At 39.6% G+C, this 18,742-nt stretch overlaps 1 protein-coding gene across 3 annotated transcripts in view; it reads right to left on the bottom strand.

Annotated features, from left to right (window-relative positions):
• The window catches only part of ST8SIA1 (ST8 alpha-N-acetyl-neuraminide alpha-2,8-sialyltransferase 1), a 138,979-nt gene that overhangs the window by 55,922 nt on the left and 64,315 nt on the right, over positions 1-18,742 (bottom strand). For all 3 annotated transcript variants that reach the window (XM_055280402.2, XM_055280403.2, XM_055280404.2), the window contains exon 3: positions 3,303-3,412. In XM_055280402.2, coding sequence (XP_055136377.1) covers positions 3,303-3,412 — 110 coding nt within the window. The remainder of the gene's footprint in view (positions 1-3,302; positions 3,413-18,742) is intronic.

Below are 18,742 nucleotides of genomic sequence, written 5' to 3'. Positions count from 1 at the left end.
CAACCAGTTCCTTTTGAGGATGCAATCCCTGTTAATTTTTGTCTGGCAAATCTTCCCAATAAATTGAATTCAATGATATTATTTTTTAAAGTACTGCTTTTGGCTACAGAGCAAATGTTTACTTTGAGAAATGGGAAATTGATTTTCAGCACTAGAAGATGTGTTCGAAAACATTTAAGCAAAGAAAATTATGAAATTGTTATATCCTAGTCCTAGAAGACACTTTGAACTGTAATCTGGTATATTACTGTGTATAGGCAGCACTGTATTTGGGTATTCTCTCTCACTGTATCTGTCCATTACACACCCTACAGTCTAGGACCAGACATATGACATGCTTTCTAATCTATGTTTATTCATTAAATGTTTAATTTTGAATATATAATATCTCGATATATTAAGCATGCCCCAAAATGCATATTAAGCAATGATTTATTAATCGATCTGCAAATGGTCAAATAATTTTAAAATAATTTATCAACTTTTATTACTCCTATAATTTAAACCATACATAAGGCTTTTAAAAATTAAAATGTGTCATAAAACAGCACTATTCTTGAAATTAAATCAAAGGCATATGCATACACAGTTCTAGTTATGGTGCTACCTTCTTTGAATTCTTTCAACCCTCATCTCCCCATATTTTAGAAACATTATGCTTAATATTGTGCCAGGCACTCTAATCAGAAGCACTCATCAATTCTGAACTTGAATATATCAACACCAGATTGCATATAAGGCCAAAAAAGTCTTGTTTACTTGTGATAAATATGGCCCACTGGAAACAATAGATAACATTCTATGGTGCCTAAGCCTAGTCTTCTATACATTAGTAAACGTCCATCTTCACAAATGGATGACACACACACATACACACTCATGAATATTACAAAAATATACTTATTGTACTGCACGAAGTGTATTTACATTTCTACGTGTATCAAGTCCACTTGAAATCACTTAACTTCTTTGAATCTGTGAGTTGAATACTACGAATTCCTTCTTCCTTACATAATTTTTGGAAAGAGCACAAAAACTAATAATACTCAAGAGCAATTTGAAAATTTAAACTAAACTACATAAACAGTGTTACAATGATACGGTATTCACACAGTCATAGATAGAGTAAGAGTTGCCACAATGGGAAGGGCCTGAGGAATTGCCTTCTCCGCTTCCTCCTACAAATTAGAAAGCTGGGCCCCAGCAAGGGTAAAATAATGCACTGTAGGTCACAGACCTAGTCAACAACAGCAAGGACTTGTCTCCTATCTCGCTGTGTTCTTTGCTGGCTCCTCAGCCTCACCTAATGCCAAAATACTGGAGAGGGTGCCTGAAGGTGGCTCAGGGCTCCCTGCTCTTCTCACCTATTCATGCTCTCTAGGTGATTTTCTCCACTCCAATGCCTTAAATACCTCTCTGGCTCCATCTCAAGCCACTTTCCCCACTGTTCATGACACTGCAACAGCACTTGCTGTCTTTCCCACCTTGGACTCTTGGGAAAGGTTGTTTCTCTGCTTAGGGTGAAATGAAGAGAAGACTCAGCTCACATGCCGCTTCTCTTGAGAAGCTCCCGTGTGTCTGAATTCCCCCACGGTAGCAAACACATCTCTAGGATATAAATCCACCATATAATTGTTCAACACACCATCCCAGAGCCAGCTCAAGGCCCATACATCATGGGTGTTCAATGAGCAGGTGTTGCATTGACTGCAACTAAAAGAACTATATTTGTACTTTTTCCATTTTTCTATTGTTTGCTTATGTTGAAAAGAAAAACTGCAATACAGAGAAAAAACTATGCTGAGGGTACCTGCATGAGGGAAAGGTGGGTATAGAAGGATCTAGACTCTCCTGCAGGCTTCACCAAGTGAGAAAAAAAAAGTCTTTCAAGGAGACCAGCTCCGAGAGGGAACTTGGCCCCCACAAGTACATGGCTTCTCTTGAAACCCTCTCAAATAAAGTCTTTACTCTTCCCTCTCCCACTTAGCTCAGAGCTCAGAGGTGGCTTAGCATTCTCTTGGCTACCTTTTTTCCACTCCTAGACTGTTACTCGTTTATACTTAAAAATAAACAGGAATACAAAATCTCGCTCAGCTTTCTGTCCTTGATGTTGCCGCGGTCTTCACCCTTCCTGGCCACAGAGTCTGCTGGCACTTGGTTCATAGTCATTTCCACCTCAGTGAGGCTTGAGGGTCCACCTGAAAAGTCCCTCAGAATCTATCCTCAAGCTTCCTTTATTTGCTCCATAACAAATGTTTTCTTTTTCTACAGCATGTCCACTCATCCCTGAGATACCCTGAGCTCTGAAATCTTGCCCTCCAGAAAGCCATTCTTTGACTTTAGCTTCTTATTATTCCACGTCTCCTTCATTCATAGTCAGGAGCCACAACTTACCTCACCCCTGCTCTGAATGACCCCATCATTTGTCCCTTTCCTTTCTCCTTCACTCATCTCAGAGCTCTCTTCCTGCCCAGCCCAGATTTCAAGGTGTGTTACTTTACACCCTCTCTAGCCAGAGCCCTCCAAGTTGTCACTCTCTGTCCTTCTTCCCTGTCACCCAGATAATCCCAAACCTGTCCTTATCCAATCACTTGCTGTTTTTCCTTCTACACCTGGCTGGTAAGCATGTCTGGGCAGAATCACCCAGCAGTGCAGGCTGCTGCCCCTACAATTTGGTGTCTCTGCCCCTGGCTGAATGTGTCTCAGCAATTCCTTTTCATGCTCCTGCAGGGGCCTCCTGTTTTTCCTGGAACTGATGTGCACATCACCACTCTGCTCAGTCCCTTTACCAAGCGTCCTCCTTGTTTGAAATTTACCCCTGCTCCTTTATTCCAGTTTTCCCACTCACTCAAAGATTTAATCCGTCTTCAGATCCCACTTGCCACTTACACATGCTTTGGTCAAAAACTAAGAATAAGGTATAGCATAAAATGAATCCATTAAAGCATTTATTCATAGAGAGTTGCCCTTAAGGAAAAGAACAACTTAAAAAGCAATCACCTGACTGTACAATCTAAAATGAGATGTGAGATTTTCCACTTTCCCCTGCTCCCTTTATTCACAGCAGAGTGGGTATCTCTGTTCCGCCTGAGCCTTCTTGGCTTTGTAGTTTCTCAGGGCATGTTCCCTCGCTCCCCTTACCCCTCTCCTAAACTCACTTGTCTATGAGCTGGAAGTGAAGCTAAGGAGCGTGCTACAACTGATTAATCACAAGTGACTAGTTTTGAAAAGCCCCAGGGCTTATGGGAGGGGTGGGGAAAAGGAGAGAAGGCAGAGGCCGCGCTGTGGGTGCTCTCTCTTACCGCATGACAAAATTTGCTTCATCTATTTGACGGCCACAGCCACTCTTCTTCAGAATCCCACCATTTCCCACCACCGCGCATTTCTTCAATGGCAGCTGGAATGGGGTTGCCTAGCAACAGAAAACAAGGCGGGTTTTCACTGCAAAGAACAAACAACCGCTCACAAAATCATTGTTTACAGCAGACCCTTTGGAGGAATTTGACTGAAGACTGGGTCCAGCAAAAAAGAGCATGTGAAAAGAAAGATGCCAAGAAGTTTGTAAGGAACAAACTAGTCTGTTGCCTTGAAATTTAAAAAGCAAAATTTTAAAAAAGCCTCCCTGAAGTGTATTTAAATATAACAACATTTATTTTTTTCATCTCCAATTGGCCATGCACATAGTAGAAGGTGTTTGCTAGGGAAAATTTAAAAAAAAATACAAAGTAAACACAGGATTATTTTTAAAGCCATTAAGCTGGAAACAAATGAGCTCCATTCTCCTATGTGATTGCAATCTCATTCATTCATACAATCAGCCATTCACTTGACAAACGTTTCTGAACATTTCCTTTGCTAACTGTTGGGGAGAGATGTGGACAGAAGTCACAGGCTTGAGGGTTCACAATTTGGGATGTGAGGAGGGAAAGGGATGATGACAGTGTGAAAATATATACCTAGGTAACAAACTCTATTATAATGATGAAGTTGCTGCCAAAGAGATGCACACCGAATGTTATGGGGCAATCCACGAGGAGGAAGAAGGCATTTCTGCTGAGCCAACTCGGGGAAAGCTTTCTTACTTGGGATGAACCTTAAAGAATATGTAGAATTCCTCCAGGCACAGAAAGCAGCATAAACAACGACACAGAAGTATTTGCTGAGAGTAATGCTGTGTTTATGAGCAAATGAACACTCTGGGTGGGTCTGTCTAGAGCTTAGGATCCACTAAGGGGCAAGTGACTTGTGTAGAACCACATAGCATGTGACTTTCTTTCTGCCAACACTGAACTGGACTGCAAAGAAAATGTTCAGTGTATCTGAGTGTTCCCTGAAGTGCTATTTATAGTATGAATATGAAAACCCAGCAATAGCCCCTGAAAGTGAAATGCGTCATTCAGCCACTTCTAGGTGGGTCAGCAAGAACTGCCAGGTACAGAATTTCCTGCTTGCTGAAATGACACAGAGCAGCTGGAGTTCTTTAGGGAAAGGCCTTACATATACACAACTGGCATCAAAAATAACCACCCTACATGAATCTCAAGCAAATAGTATGGGTTATTCCAAAAGAACAAATCCAAAAGTATATGAATATACACTGTAAGGGCCTCATATAGGCAGGAAGTAGTTTAACCAAAAATAAAATTCCAGGAGTTTCTGTATTCATTGGTAACTGAGGTGGCCACTTAATGCAGCATAAGAAGAGGATTTTACTCCTTTGATTTCTAGTTGTCAAAGGAACAGCCAGAGCTATGCAAATATTGTTGATAAAAATACAGTACTTAAAGTGTAATGTCTAAGCATTTGCCAGCAGAGAGTTAAGAATTTCCTGATTACTACACCAGAGACCAGCCCAACAAACATCAGAGCAGATCCAGAGAGGAGAGACAGGCAAGAAACAGAGGGCTTGGAATCAACACTAGAAAAACATCAGTTAGAGCTATAACTTGTTAGATGAAGATTTAAATACTTACATTCAAAGTAGCTGTTTGTTTATTCCACAAGTATTTACAAAGTGCCTACTATGCGTCAGGCACTGCCCTGGGTGACAGGGACATAAGTAAAAATTCCTGTTCCCACAGAGGTTATATTCTAGTGTGGAAAACAGATGATAAGTAAAGATAAATGAGTAAAATGAGCAGTGGGTCAGATGGTGACATGAGCTTTAGAAAGAAAGAAAGCATTGCCATGAAAGGATTAGGAGATGAATTCAGAGAGGAACTGCAATTATTATTATTATGATTTTCTTTTGAGACAGAGTCTCGCTCAGTCACCCAGGCTGGAGTACAGTGGCATGATCTCGGCTCACTGCAACCCCCACCTCCGGGATTCAAGCGATTCTCCTGCCTCAGCCTCTTGAGTAGCTAGGATTACAGGTGCACGTTACCATGCCCAGCTAATTTTTGTGGGGTTTTTTTCTTTTCTTTTTTTTTTTAGTAGAGATGGGGTTGCACCATGTTGGCTAGGCTAATCTCAAACTCCTGACCTCAGGTGATCAGCTTACCTCTTCCTCCCAAAGTGCTGGGATTACAGGAGTGAGCCACCGCACCTGGCCCCAGGAACTGCAATTTTAATAGGGTGATCAATGAGGAACTCAATTTGTGAGCAAATTCCTGCAGGAGATGAGGTAGTGAGCCTCATGGATCCCTGTGGGAACCCCTGGTGCAGAGACCCTAAGGAGAAAACATTCCTGGGATGGGAAAGGGGGAGCAAAGAGCCTGTTGTGTCTGGAGATGAAGAAGCGAGGGAGGGAGAAGTAGGAAGGATATCAGAGAGTAGACTATTAGGGAGGTTGGGAAATGCATTCTGAAGGGCCTTGTAGGGTATTGTAAAGACATCGGTTTTTATTCAAAGATGAGAATCAAGTCAATGTTGGGTGTGCGAAGGAGTGACATTATGACATATTTTGGAGCAATCACTATACTGCTATGAGAACAGGCTGTAGAATGTCATGGGCAGAAAGAGAGAGACCAGATAAGAGTCTTTTGTAAGACATTTTGGTGACTCTTGGACCAGAATATGTCCAGAATCTGGCTGCTTCTCACTACCCCTATCACCGTCACTAGGGGTAGTGAGAAGTAGCCAGATTCTGGACATATTCTGAAGAAAGAGCTGCCTGGATTTGCTGATACAATGAAAACAGGGCAAGAGAAAAAGAGAGAAATCAGCGATGATGCCAAGAGTTCTGGCTTGAACAACTGTAAAGATAGACTTGCCATTTACCGACATATGGAAGATTACAGGAGGAGCAGGTTTCTGGGGAACGATTTGGAGTTCAATCTTAAATATGTCAAGTGCATGATGTCCTTTAGAAACCCAGGTGGCAATGTCAAGTAGGCAAGTGAATATATGACTATGCAGTCAGGGAGTTGGTCTTTCCTGGAGACAGAAAATAGAGAGCGATCAGCATGGGTATTTAAAGTCAGGAGACTGGATGGTGAATGAGTGCAGAGGGAAAAGAGAAGAGGTCTAAGAATTGTCCAAGTTAAAAAAAAAATAGTGTCTCCAGAAGAAAAGAAAAAAATTACATCAAATGCTACTGATAGACTAAGTAAGACAACAGCTGAAAATTGCCATTGAACTTAGCAACAGAAGGTCACTGGTGACCTTGAAAAAGGTAGATTTAGTTCAGCGACAAGAACAAAAACCTGATCTGAGTAAGCTATACATGCACATTTGCATATTTCTTTTCATATTGCTTATTTGAAAAATCTGAGTTTACTCATCTTCAACTAATATTTAGTTTGCTCTATAAAAGCCAACTAAAAATCCCTCTAATTGTTGTCAAAGAGTGGTTCTTGCTTGAACCTATTAGACTGGCAATTCCAGGTTTTCTGTCAGGAATCTGGCCCTAAAACAAACAGATCTTGGAAGCAGCAACATAGTCCTAGATATAAACATTACCTCCTAACTTCCAAACTGTGGAACTATGGAATTGGAAGGTGGGCTGTCAAATACCTCTGTATTCTGCTTCCCGTCCTGGGAGGGGCCTAACCTCACACAGGCTTTCATGAAATTCTATGAGTTTGTGGATGTCAAGCATCTAACCAAGCCACTGGCATGGAAGTCCACTCATCTTCCTTCCCTTTTTCATTTCTTTCCTCCTTCTAGCAGAGTCTCCCTGGCTTGTTCAAGCCATGAAATGCCTAGATTTCATGGTTTCTGTAGAACATGGTAAAATAGTAAATTATCACACTACCTTAACAATTACTAATAATTTTATTAACAGAAAACTTAGCTATTATATCCATGCACTAGTAAATACCACCCCCAAAGCCCTCAAACAAAAGTCCAGGGGTTTTAAAAAAAGCCATTTTGACTTTTTATTGACAAGCAATTTCATTTCATTTCAATAAATATTTCTTGAGTGCCTGAGTGCACTCTCTGGGCACTTATAATACGTCAATGAACAATAACAGCACACCAAAGCTTTACAGACAAAAAACTTAATTGAGAAAATACTATGGATTTTTATTTTTCTTTTTTTTTTTGAGAGGGAGTCTCCCTCTTGCCCAGGCTGGAGTGCAGCGGCGCGATCTGGGATCACTGCAAGCTCCACCTCCCAGGTTCACGCCATTCTTCTGCCTCTGCCTCCCAAGTAGCTGGGACTACAGGCACCCGCTACCATGCCTGGCTAATTTTTTTGTATTTTTAGTAGAGACGAGGTTTCACCATGTTAGCCAGGATGGTCTCGATCTCCTGACCTCGTGATCTGCCTGCCTCGGCCTCCCAAAGTGCTGGGCTTACAGGCGTGAGCCACCACGCCTGGCCGAAAATACTATGGATTTTTTAAAGGAATTGAGATAATACTCTCATTAATACTCACAGAATACCTCCTCAATTTCTCAGTTTGGCAATGGTCTACGTTTTCCAGAATGATGTATGAACAAGATGTTTTCCTTTATGAGTATACTTATATAGAAAGAAGTTTGGTCATCCATTGCCACATGAACATTATTATTTTAACAGAGAATATTTTTATTAAGGCATTGCATGCTGTCTTTTCAAATATGTCTCCTTGTACCTATGCAAGAAAATAATCTACTGGATTTGAGAATATAATATTCTATAACACTCTTGCTAACCTTAAAAAAATCTACTCTAAACGCAAGGATAAATTAGACAGATTAACTATAGTAATGAGCTCAAGGGTTTTTTTCTTTTTTCTTTTCTTTCTTTTTTCTTCCTTTTTTTTTTTTTTTTTTTTTTTAGACAGGGTCTAGTTCTGTGTCACCCATGCTGAAGTACAATGGTGCCATCATGGTTCACTGCAGCCTTGATCTCCCAGGCCCAAGCAATCCTCCTGCCTCAGCTTCCCAAGTAGCTGGAACTATAGGTGCATGCCACCATACACAGCTATTTTTTGTATTTTTTGTAGAGACGAGATTTCGCCATGCTGCCCAGGCTGGTCTCAAACTCAGGTTCAAGCAGTCTGCTCGCCTCAGCCTCTTAAAGTGTTGAGATAAGGCATGAGCCACTGAGCCCAGCCTCACAGATTTTCTATTCTTGCTCAGCCACTAATCATCCTACAGATCTTTGTCCAGAGTTTTTAATCTATAACTGTTCCATCTGTTAATGGCCATCTTATTAGTGACCATATTATATTAATCATCTGGATTGAGATTTGTCAGGCCCTTCAACCCCTCAGTGCCTCACTGGAAACAAGGCATGATAAAAAACCATCTGTTCCATCTTCCAGGACTATTATGAGAGTTAAAATAAGGTGAGGCATTTACCATTATCCGTAACCTCTGAAGTCCCATATAAATATATTATATTAATTCATTATTATGTACTAAGAAAATTGCATTCCTTAGGGGAAAGTTAGTATTTTGCTAGACCACTGTAATATTTAGTCTATATTTGTGTGAGATATTTTCAATTTCAAAGATTTATATAGTTGTTTGTTTTTTTTTTTGAGACAGAGCTTCACTCTGTCCCCCAGGCTGGAGTGCAGTGGTCCAGTCACGGCTCACAGCAGCTTCAACCCCCTGGGATCAAGCGATCCTCCTGCCTCAGCCACCAGAATAGCTGGGGCTACAGGCACGTACCACCATGCCTGGCTAATTTTTGTTTTTTGTTTTTTGTTTTTGTTTTTTGTAGACACGATGTTTCACCATGTTACCCAAGCTAATTTATATAGATTTTGAACAAATCAGTATTTTTTGTCACTGGTCCTTTGAGAGTGTATTTCTTTGTTTTGAGACGGAGTCTCGTTCTGTCACCCAGGCTAGAGTGCAGTGGTGCAATCTTGGCTCACTGCAACCTCAGCCTCCTGGGTTCAAGCAATTCTCCTGCTTCAGCCTCCCGAGTAGCTGGGATTACAGGTGCCTGCCACCACGCTCGGGTCTTTTTTTTGTATTTTTAGGAGAGACGGGGTTTCACCATGTTGGCCAGACCTCAGGTGATCTGCCTGCCTTGGCCTCCCAAAGTGCTGGGATTACAGGCGTGAGCCACCGTGCCCAGCCAAGAGTGTATTTATTAATACAACTTCTATCAAGCCATGAGTTTTAATAACATATTTTTGTAGAAATCATTGCAGCTATCATATCTTTTTTTTCAACACCTCATATCTGGACTAAGTACAGATAAGATGATCAACAAATTGTTCAATAATTAGTTATTTAATCACAAAATTTTCCTGGAGCATCTAATCCAGTCTCAGCAGTTTTCGGACCTAAAATGGCATTTCCTTATATTGTAATGAATATATAAATTAATCTCCAAATTTGAAGAACAAGCGTGAGCCCCATCACTCTAAATATGAACCGATCAGTAAGGCCATCCAGTGTGTTGCTTCTGAGATACCCCTTATCCTCATTTTCCACAGTCTGCCTCACTCGTGCCTCTTCTCAAATAGCCCTAATACCTAACTTCCCTGTTCATTCATCAACTTTTCATTGAGCACCTAGTATGGGCCAGGAGCTGTTACGGATGCTGAAATGTGATGGTGGACAAAATAGACATGTACCCCGCTCATGCAGCTTACACGCTAAATAGAAAAACAGAATTTAACAAACATGACAGGAAAATGCAGAGTGCTATAAGGTTAGGAAAAATTTCTCTGAGGAATTAACATTTAAGCTGAGATCCATAGCTTTAAGTATATGAAAGTAGTTGAGATTTCTGGTCTATTAGATAATATTAGGAAGGTGAAAAAAAGACAAACAAAAATTAGGATCTTTGGTGTTTTATAGCATTCATGAGAGTGAAAAGACTTGTTAAATGCCAGCTGCAAACATATTCCTGGCTGACAATATGACTTCTGGAAAAATGCTATTCAAATCTGAAGAATTTAAACCCTGTTCGTTGTGCCTTATGTAAATAGTACTGGAGCATCTCAGAATGGTTTTTATAATTAAGTCAACAAAGCATCATTTACCAGAGTCATTTCCAAAGCCCGAAGCCCACTTCTTCCTCCTCTCCTTGTGCAATCCACACAAAGCAACAAAGAGCTGGCGAGCTGGGACTCCAGCCCCAACCTCGAACAGCAGAGCCAGCACTGACCTCGACCACTGGCACAAGGAGACTTTACACCTACTCATCTTCCAACCCACAGACATAACTAGATGTCTTGAATGATAATTGTGTGACCTCTAGAAGCACATGAGTTAACCACCACAAATCATTCATTGTTGCAGAGTCTGAGCTGGTCTGGGAGGCGGGGCAAAAAGTAGGAAGTGCATGGAGAAAAAGAAAATGTAAACCACTTAGTGGATAGAGAATTGGATACAACAGCAATTTTCACAGGAATGCATAACATTTTATTAAGAGCACTTCTGATTACAAATTAAGTTACAAGAGCCTTTGTGAGAGTCTGCCTTTGAGGCATCTCTACAATTTTAAAAATCAGCATCATGCATTGATGTGAAATCAAAATCTAAGAATTAAAAAGAAGTTCTTTAAAACCACTACAGGGCAGAACAAGAGATTGCGGGCAGGCTGCAATGTCCTTACATCCACATTATAAAAAATAACTAACCTTAAATATAGATTTCTTGAATCCTTTTCGGATTCTTTTTGAATCTAAAAACTTCAGAATCCCTGAAGCAACCAGCTCACCAGGAATCTATCAATAGTGGAGTTCTGTCAGAACTGACCTAAGGCCTGAACAGATATGAGGAGGCTCTGAGGCTGTGGGGTTTATGAGAATTGAGTGCTATATTGAATCAATTTAAGCAGACTATTGGCCAATTAAATATGTTTAATTTCAACAATTAAGCAACGAACAAATATTCGAATAGTTCTCTAGCTTTTGAAGATGACAACAGGAGTCTCCGTGTTTTAAGTTTAATATAGGATATATTTATTATGATCACTCTTAACATACTTCACTGCTTCAATGTAAGTTTCTGAGATGCCCTGAGTAATTTCTCACCTACTTTGCTTGTGATCATTCTTCCCCTGGCTCCCTTCTGCCACTCCCAAGTTCCTCTTTTATCTGCAGCCTACATTTGTTGCTTTGTTGGTTTTATATGTTGGGAGGATGCCAAAATTATTTATGAAAACATATTGTTTTAGAAATTTAAAATAAAGAGGTTACCATAACTAAGTTTTGTTGATTTTGTTACACATTTATGTTTATGTGATACCCTTTTAGCTAAAACAGTGATGCTTACTTTCACAGTTGGCAATATAAAGAAAAATTGGTGTTTTGGTTGTTGGTGGCAAGAAGGTTTTGTTGTTCTTGTTTGTGTGTTTATTTGCCCTAGTAATCCCAGCCAAACTCTTTTCTCTTTGACAGGAAGGGGGAGCAGGTCTTCCTTGTCATGTAATTGTGTTTTAAAGCTAGAAAAATTACCCAGCCACTCAGTATTTAGAATTGTGGCACGAAGTGCCACAATCAAGAAGAATCAACAGCAGTGTTAGCTGCAGGTCTCAAACCATATTGGAAAAGCACAGAGTTTGCTTTGCAAGTCTTCAGAGTGGTCTGAAAGGCTGTCACTACATGCCACCTGCTATCAGTCATGAGGTCAAAACATATGTTTGCCCTTCATAATGAAAATCTCAAGTTTTTGACCATAAGAACATCAACTCACACATCTAATTGCACTCCGACCCTTTTCTTTCCGTATACCCTCACCCACGTATCTTCCTGGACTCCCACACATAATTATGCTTCACCCACACACATAATTTAATTTCTTGCCCATATGTTAATTATATCCTCAACTTAGGCATCTAAATACACACCCCTGCCTCACATTTAATTATAGCCCCCCTCTTATGAATGTAATTACATCATTCAGCCTCCCACCTAATTATGCCCTCCTTAATATATTTAATTGCACTGCCCTTCTCCAGGACCTAATTACATTCTAACCAGTGCATCAATCAAGCCCCCAACTCCCCAGCAATACTCCTCATATGAACATCTCTTTATCCTGTACCCCAGTCACTTTATTATTTCAACTAAGGACTGGCAATTTCCCACAAGCGAATTCCTAGCGAGCATGGTGCCCAGCTAAACAAACAAAATAATGACAAGATGCAGCCGAATCAAAAGCAGTTTTGGTTCTTTCCAGTAAGTAAACTAACACATATTGGCTTTTTCAGTCATTTAACTAGCCCCTTGGAAGTCCAAATTAAAATTTCAGTTGTTTTCTTACTTTGCATACGTAAGCATTTTATGATGAAAATATCTGGTAATTCGTTCACTTATTTCAGAGAAAAAAATACTTCTCATTATAGATATTTAATTATTAAACCCTTTAAAAAACATTACACAAAATTTTCCCTGAAGATATTTGCACATGCTAATTATAGAATATTTGTAGTTTCCTACCACTCAAGGACTTTTAACTGTTCTTCAATTATATGAAAACAAATTTCCAGAAAGCTGATGCTAAGATTTGTATTCCCCATTCTATTAATAAATTTGTGATTTTAAAAGGATAACTTCAGTGTTATGCTTTCTACACAAGACGCTTCTTTGGAAATTGAATGATGTGAATATTTACGTAGTGGATGCTATTTGCCTATTAAAATTTCTTACTCAATCCATTATAAAAAATAACACGAAAGCATTCCAAAAAGTGTTTTGTATGTTTCACATATGATCTGTTATTCTGGATGCAACTCATGTGGCATCAGTTCATGTGCCCATGAAGCAGATTTATTAAACATTTCATAGTCAAGTCCCAATGAATTGAAATTTTTCACTGATGTTGTTTCTGAACCATAAGGTGACAAAGACTGTGACTATACTTTAGCGCAGAGGTTGACCACATTTTAAAAGTCCTCAAAACTGTTTTCTTTTCATGATGGAAAGGGAAGGAAACACGAAGGGCATGCCCAACATTTCAAAGGTAGGGCCAATCATCTTAGCAGTGGAGCAGAAAAACGGAGGAAGCAGCAGCAGGAAGAACTAAGCTTCATGCCATTGCTAGACGTCATATTTGCAATCCCCTCATTGGAAATACCACTGAAAGATTCATTTTCTCCAAATACAGAAAGCACATCTTCATGCTGATGAGCATCATCTTGTAGCCCGCCTGCCTGCATCCAGTCCCTGCTGTTAATGTTCCTCTATGACCACTGGCAAGTTACTTAACCTTAGGCCCTTAGTTGTCTCACTTGTAACAATTGTACTGACTTCTTACAGTTATTGTGAGAATTAAATGACTTATGTCTGGCACAAGGTAAATGATCAATAATTGTTATTTTTATCTTTAAGAGATCAACATTTTCTCAGCAACACAGGCTAGAAATCTCAGAGCCATTTTTGCTCACCTCTCTCTTAATATCTACCTAACACCTCCCTCTGCAGAGGCTCTTCTGTTCTCCTCCTCTTTCCACTCTCATTGTAACTATTGTTTAAAATGGCTTAATGCTATAAATTGGCCTCTAGTTCTTGCCCACCATCAATCCTTCACTCTCATATCCTAATTCTTCTAAAACAAAAGCTAGTGCAAATCACTTTTCTAATAAAAAAAAAAAAAAAGTACCATGTTTTCCCTTGCCCACAGACAAAAACATTTGGGATCTCCATTGAAGCACCCACCCAGGACCTCTCAACACCCTAAACTTCCTGTTCATTCTTTTCCACCAGCTGGTTATCTATGCACACACCCAATATTCCCTACACACCATTTTACGCACCTGTGTTTCCTCAGACACAGCCTGAATTTCTTGTCTCCCTACCTGTGTTAAAGCTGCTTCAATGGCTCGCCCTCACCCCTTCTCCTTACTTTCTCTACTCTATTACCTGCCTTCCAAATTATTTTTCAACCTTAAGATCTATGAAGGGTCTGCAGGTATAGTGTCCAATAAAATTCCCTACAAGTGCAAGGAATGCTAAAAAAAAAAAAAAACTCAAGCAGACAAGAGGCACACTGGAATTCATTTATACCCCATGAGTCATGAGATTATGTATTAAAGCTGTGCACAGTGGCTGGTAAATACACGTGGAATTGAAACAAACTTCCAAACTTATTACTGTTCAGAGACTACCAAACTTATTACTGTTGCTACTGTTATTTTCTTTGCTTCAAAATGGAAGCCTTTATTGTTTCTCAGACAAGGTTATACCAGAAAACCCCTATTAAAAAAAAAATATATATATATAGGCCAGGCATGGTAGCTCACATCTGTAATCCCAGAACTTCAGAAGGCTGAGGTCGGAGGATTTCTTGAGGCCAGGAGTTTGAGACCAGCCTAGTAAAACTCTGTCTCTACTAAAAATATACATTTTTTAATTAGCCTAGCATCGTGGTATGGACATGTAGTCTCAGCTACCTGGGAGGCTGAGGTGGGAGGATCTCTTGAACCTAGGAGTTGAAGGCTGCAGTGAGCTATGATTGTGCCACTGCATTCCAGCCTGGGTGACAGAGTGAGACCCTGTCTCTTGAAAAAATGTGTGTACACATACTCACACCCACACACATACACAGAAATACACACACACACACACACACACACACAAATACACAAAAGAGAAGATGAGGTAAAGTGGGCACCCTTCCCCAATTTCTTGGTCTCTCTATTTCTGGAAGTGACACTTAGACACCCCAAGGAATTTGATGGTGTAGAAAACCATGAATAAAATCCAACTCAATTTTTTCAGAAATGAAGAACTACAAATACCAAGCAAGTTTCAGTTAAGAACATTTGGCAAGTATTTATGGAGTGCCAACTAACCATATACCAGTCACTGTATGAGATGCTGGGTCAGAAACTGTGAGCTTCAGTTCAGTGTTTGCTACACTAAAAGGTGGTATCAATTAGGGCATCCCTTTTGTTTGCAACTATAAATAGTGTGCAATTACTTAGTAAGTAATGCAGCAGACTGCTAAACCGTTAATCCAATTTAACTGATTAGGCACCTCAACTATCAGGACCAGGATCAATTGCCTGCTAATTAACTATTATTCGCATTTTAAAAAAAGCATGTCCATGATTGATTGTCTCATATATAACTATTTTATTCCATTAAAAGATAAATAAACCAAGCAGAGAATATTTTTTTGGGAATAACTTGCTGCTGCTGATGCTTTATTTCCCCAATTTAATAAAATGCATCTGCCATCCTTTCTTACTGATAAAAAGGAAAATAAGTGAATTCCAGAGCATCCTTCTCTTCTCAGTATTCCTCCCTTAATTATCTCCCAGGACTCCGCATACAAGCATCCAATCAGCTGAGTTTTGCAGCCTTTAAATTACCTTCACACATTCCTACCTTTACTTATTTCTCCTGACCTGCTTGGCTTATCTTCTACCCTTTTTTCACAGTGTAACTCACATATTTCAGAGTCACATGGAATTCATATTAAAGATGCATATTCTTGGTCCACTTCAGCCCTCTAGAAATAGGATCTCTGTGTAGAGCTTAGGAATCTGAAGTTGCCCTACACGATATAATTCACATGCACAGTGATGTTTGTGACCCACTCTATCTGCCAACTGTCAGTTATGACCTGAGGTCTTCCTTCCCTAGAACCTTCCCTGACCTATGTCATCTTCTAGGATTGGCATGCACATCCTGCCCACTCCCACAGAAACACCTACTGCACTTACCGTCAGTCTCACTAAGCAGACATTCTAGGCCCTTGGCACTGGGTAACATGTGACTAGCTACCGTTGTGTACACCCGTCTTCCACAACAGAGAATAAGCCCCTCAAGGGTATAAACCACGTCTTTGTAACTCTTAGTGTCTCCAGAGCCTACCATATAGGTATACAGATGTTTTTATTAATTAATTGATTTAATACATCCCCAGACTTTCTGGAGAAATGCCAAGGATCTATCTAAGCAAATGGAGCAAACTTGTTCCCTTTTTCAGACCACTGACAGAAAGGTTAAGGAAATTGCTAAATGATCCACAGATGAGCTTTTCAGATTATTTTAAAGTCTAGCACACCAGAGGTGCAAAATGAAATGCCTACACAATTCAAGCAGGTAACATAAACGAGTGGAAGGAAGGCAATAGGAAGTGCTAGAGACTGTGGCAAACAAAAGGCACATGGCCAAATGTATTAGTCTGTTTTCACACTACTAATAAAGACATACCTGAGTGGGTAATTTATAAAGAAAGAAGTTTAATTGACTCACAGTTCAGCATGGCGGGGGAGGCCTCAGGAAACAATCACGGCAGAAAGGGAAGCAAACACATCCCTTCTCGTGGCAGCAGCAAGGCCAAGTGCAGAGCAAAGTCGAGGGGAGGGGGGAAGCCCGTTATAAACCCATCAGATCTAGTGAGAACTCACTCACTACCATGAGAACAGCATGAGGGTAACCGCCCCCATGATTAAATTACATCCCACCTGGTCCCTCCCTTACATGTGGGGATTATGGGAACTACAATTCAAGATAGGAGTTGGGTGGAGACACTGCCAAACCAAAACCGTATCACCAAAGCAACAGGATAAGGAGCTGCTCATGCCCTACTCATGGGCATGGGAGCCAGGACTGCCAGATATTCTGATTTTTTTCCAAGTGATACTAAAAATCCAGGTGTTAATGTAAAAGCTCCTAGTTTTTAAAAGTTGGCATATAGTTCAAATGATTTTTTTTAAAGTAAAGCCAAAATTTGAAGGCCAAATTTGTCTTAACTGGTAGCCAATTTGCATATCCTACTATAGACCCAGGCAGGGCCCTAGCAGACTTAATAAATAAATTTATTCCAAGAGTACGCAGTTAGAGAAGAGTGCATATCTTAAATTATTCCAAGAGACACAGTAGGAAAATACATGCTTTAGGGAATTTTAGCCAAAGATTGGGAAAGAATCCTTTCTCCAGGCCAGATTTAAATGAAATACAGGGGTTTTTTTTTTTATAAGGCAGTTAGTGAAAAATTCAGGATTCTAACTGACAAAGAGAAGTCCAAAAGTTTCTAAGTCTCCCTTGCTTCTTCTCAAAATAACATTAAGTAATATTTTTAAATTACCTGCAGTGATTTCTCAGCCCTCTGTTGCTTGGACTTCCCATCCTAAATGGCTTGTTTTCTAACCAAAATGGGATCAGATGATCTCATACGAATACTATTATAATGTGTATGTTTATTTAACAAGATATTATGGATACCTTTCCATCATGATTTTAATATCAACATGGTATTTAACTGTAGAGGTGGTTTATAATCTAACCAATCCCTTAATGTTGAATATTTTAGGTCGTTCCCAATTTTTCACTATGATAAACAATACTGTTATAAACATCTTTGAATTGTGGCAGAGCTAAGAAAGTAGCTGAGAAAGGGGCGTATCAGGCCATTGTATTCTCTTCTTTTATATGGACAATAAAGTTTGCTTAATTGTATGTAAAACACCTCACATAAAAGGGGTCTTGAAGAGACAGAACCCTCTTTTAACAAGTTCACCATCACTAACCCATTCCACCTAGAGGTCCTCCTGCTGTTACTTATCTGATACATACAGCCTGGAGCAGTTGTTCAGTTAATTCTTTAAGATAAATCCTTCAACATGGAATTGCTAGTTTTAAACAATTTGGACCACATTACAGAAATTAGCAACTGAGTAAGTGTCCATCCGTTTCCATGAGAAAAACAAAATGGGAATCTCCTTATACACTATTATAGATATTTCAGACATATCAGGAGAGAGACTTCATTAGGTTGTAATCATTTTGTAGCATATTACTTAATTTGAAAGGAAATGCAATGCAGTTTAAAGGGCTAAATTTGCAGAGTTAGCTTCAACAGGCCTCAGTTTGAATCTTGACTTGGAATCTCAGCATGGAACCAGTGTCTAACTGGGAAATCCCAGGCAGGACACTTTTGGCTCAGCCTCAATTTCTACATGTAAAATGGAGACAATAATATCAGCATCATATGTTGGGATTATCAGATAATGCATGCAAAATATTTAGCAAAGAGTCTAGCACATAGTTAGTCTTCAACAAAGTATAGTTGTGGAGTGTAGCCACAAAATTGAATCAAATTGAGAAAATACAACCAACCTACTCTTTAGTAGGTTTTCTCTAATACGTTTGAGTTTCATTAATGTTTCCTACGCACGTTCCTTAAAGTGTCACATTTTGGGGAATTGAGTTATTTAAATTAACTTACTTATTATTTCCAATTTAAAATTAAAATACTGAATTAAAACAAAAATATGTTCAATACAATTTTTCCTCTAAATAGATATAATCTATTTCAAATAAGAAACTTTTACGTGAACCTAGAGTGTGGAATGATAGACAATGGAGACTCAGAAAGGTAAAGGGGTGAAAGGGGGCTGGATAATGAGAAATTATTTAATGAGGATGCTGTATGTGATTCTGGTG

The sequence above is a fragment of the Symphalangus syndactylus genome, chromosome 5 (genome assembly GCF_028878055.3).
Source record: "Symphalangus syndactylus isolate Jambi chromosome 5, NHGRI_mSymSyn1-v2.1_pri, whole genome shotgun sequence".
In the NCBI taxonomy this organism is placed as follows: domain Eukaryota; kingdom Metazoa; phylum Chordata; class Mammalia; order Primates; family Hylobatidae; genus Symphalangus; species Symphalangus syndactylus.
This window is presented reverse-complemented; position numbering and strand designations above follow the sequence as displayed.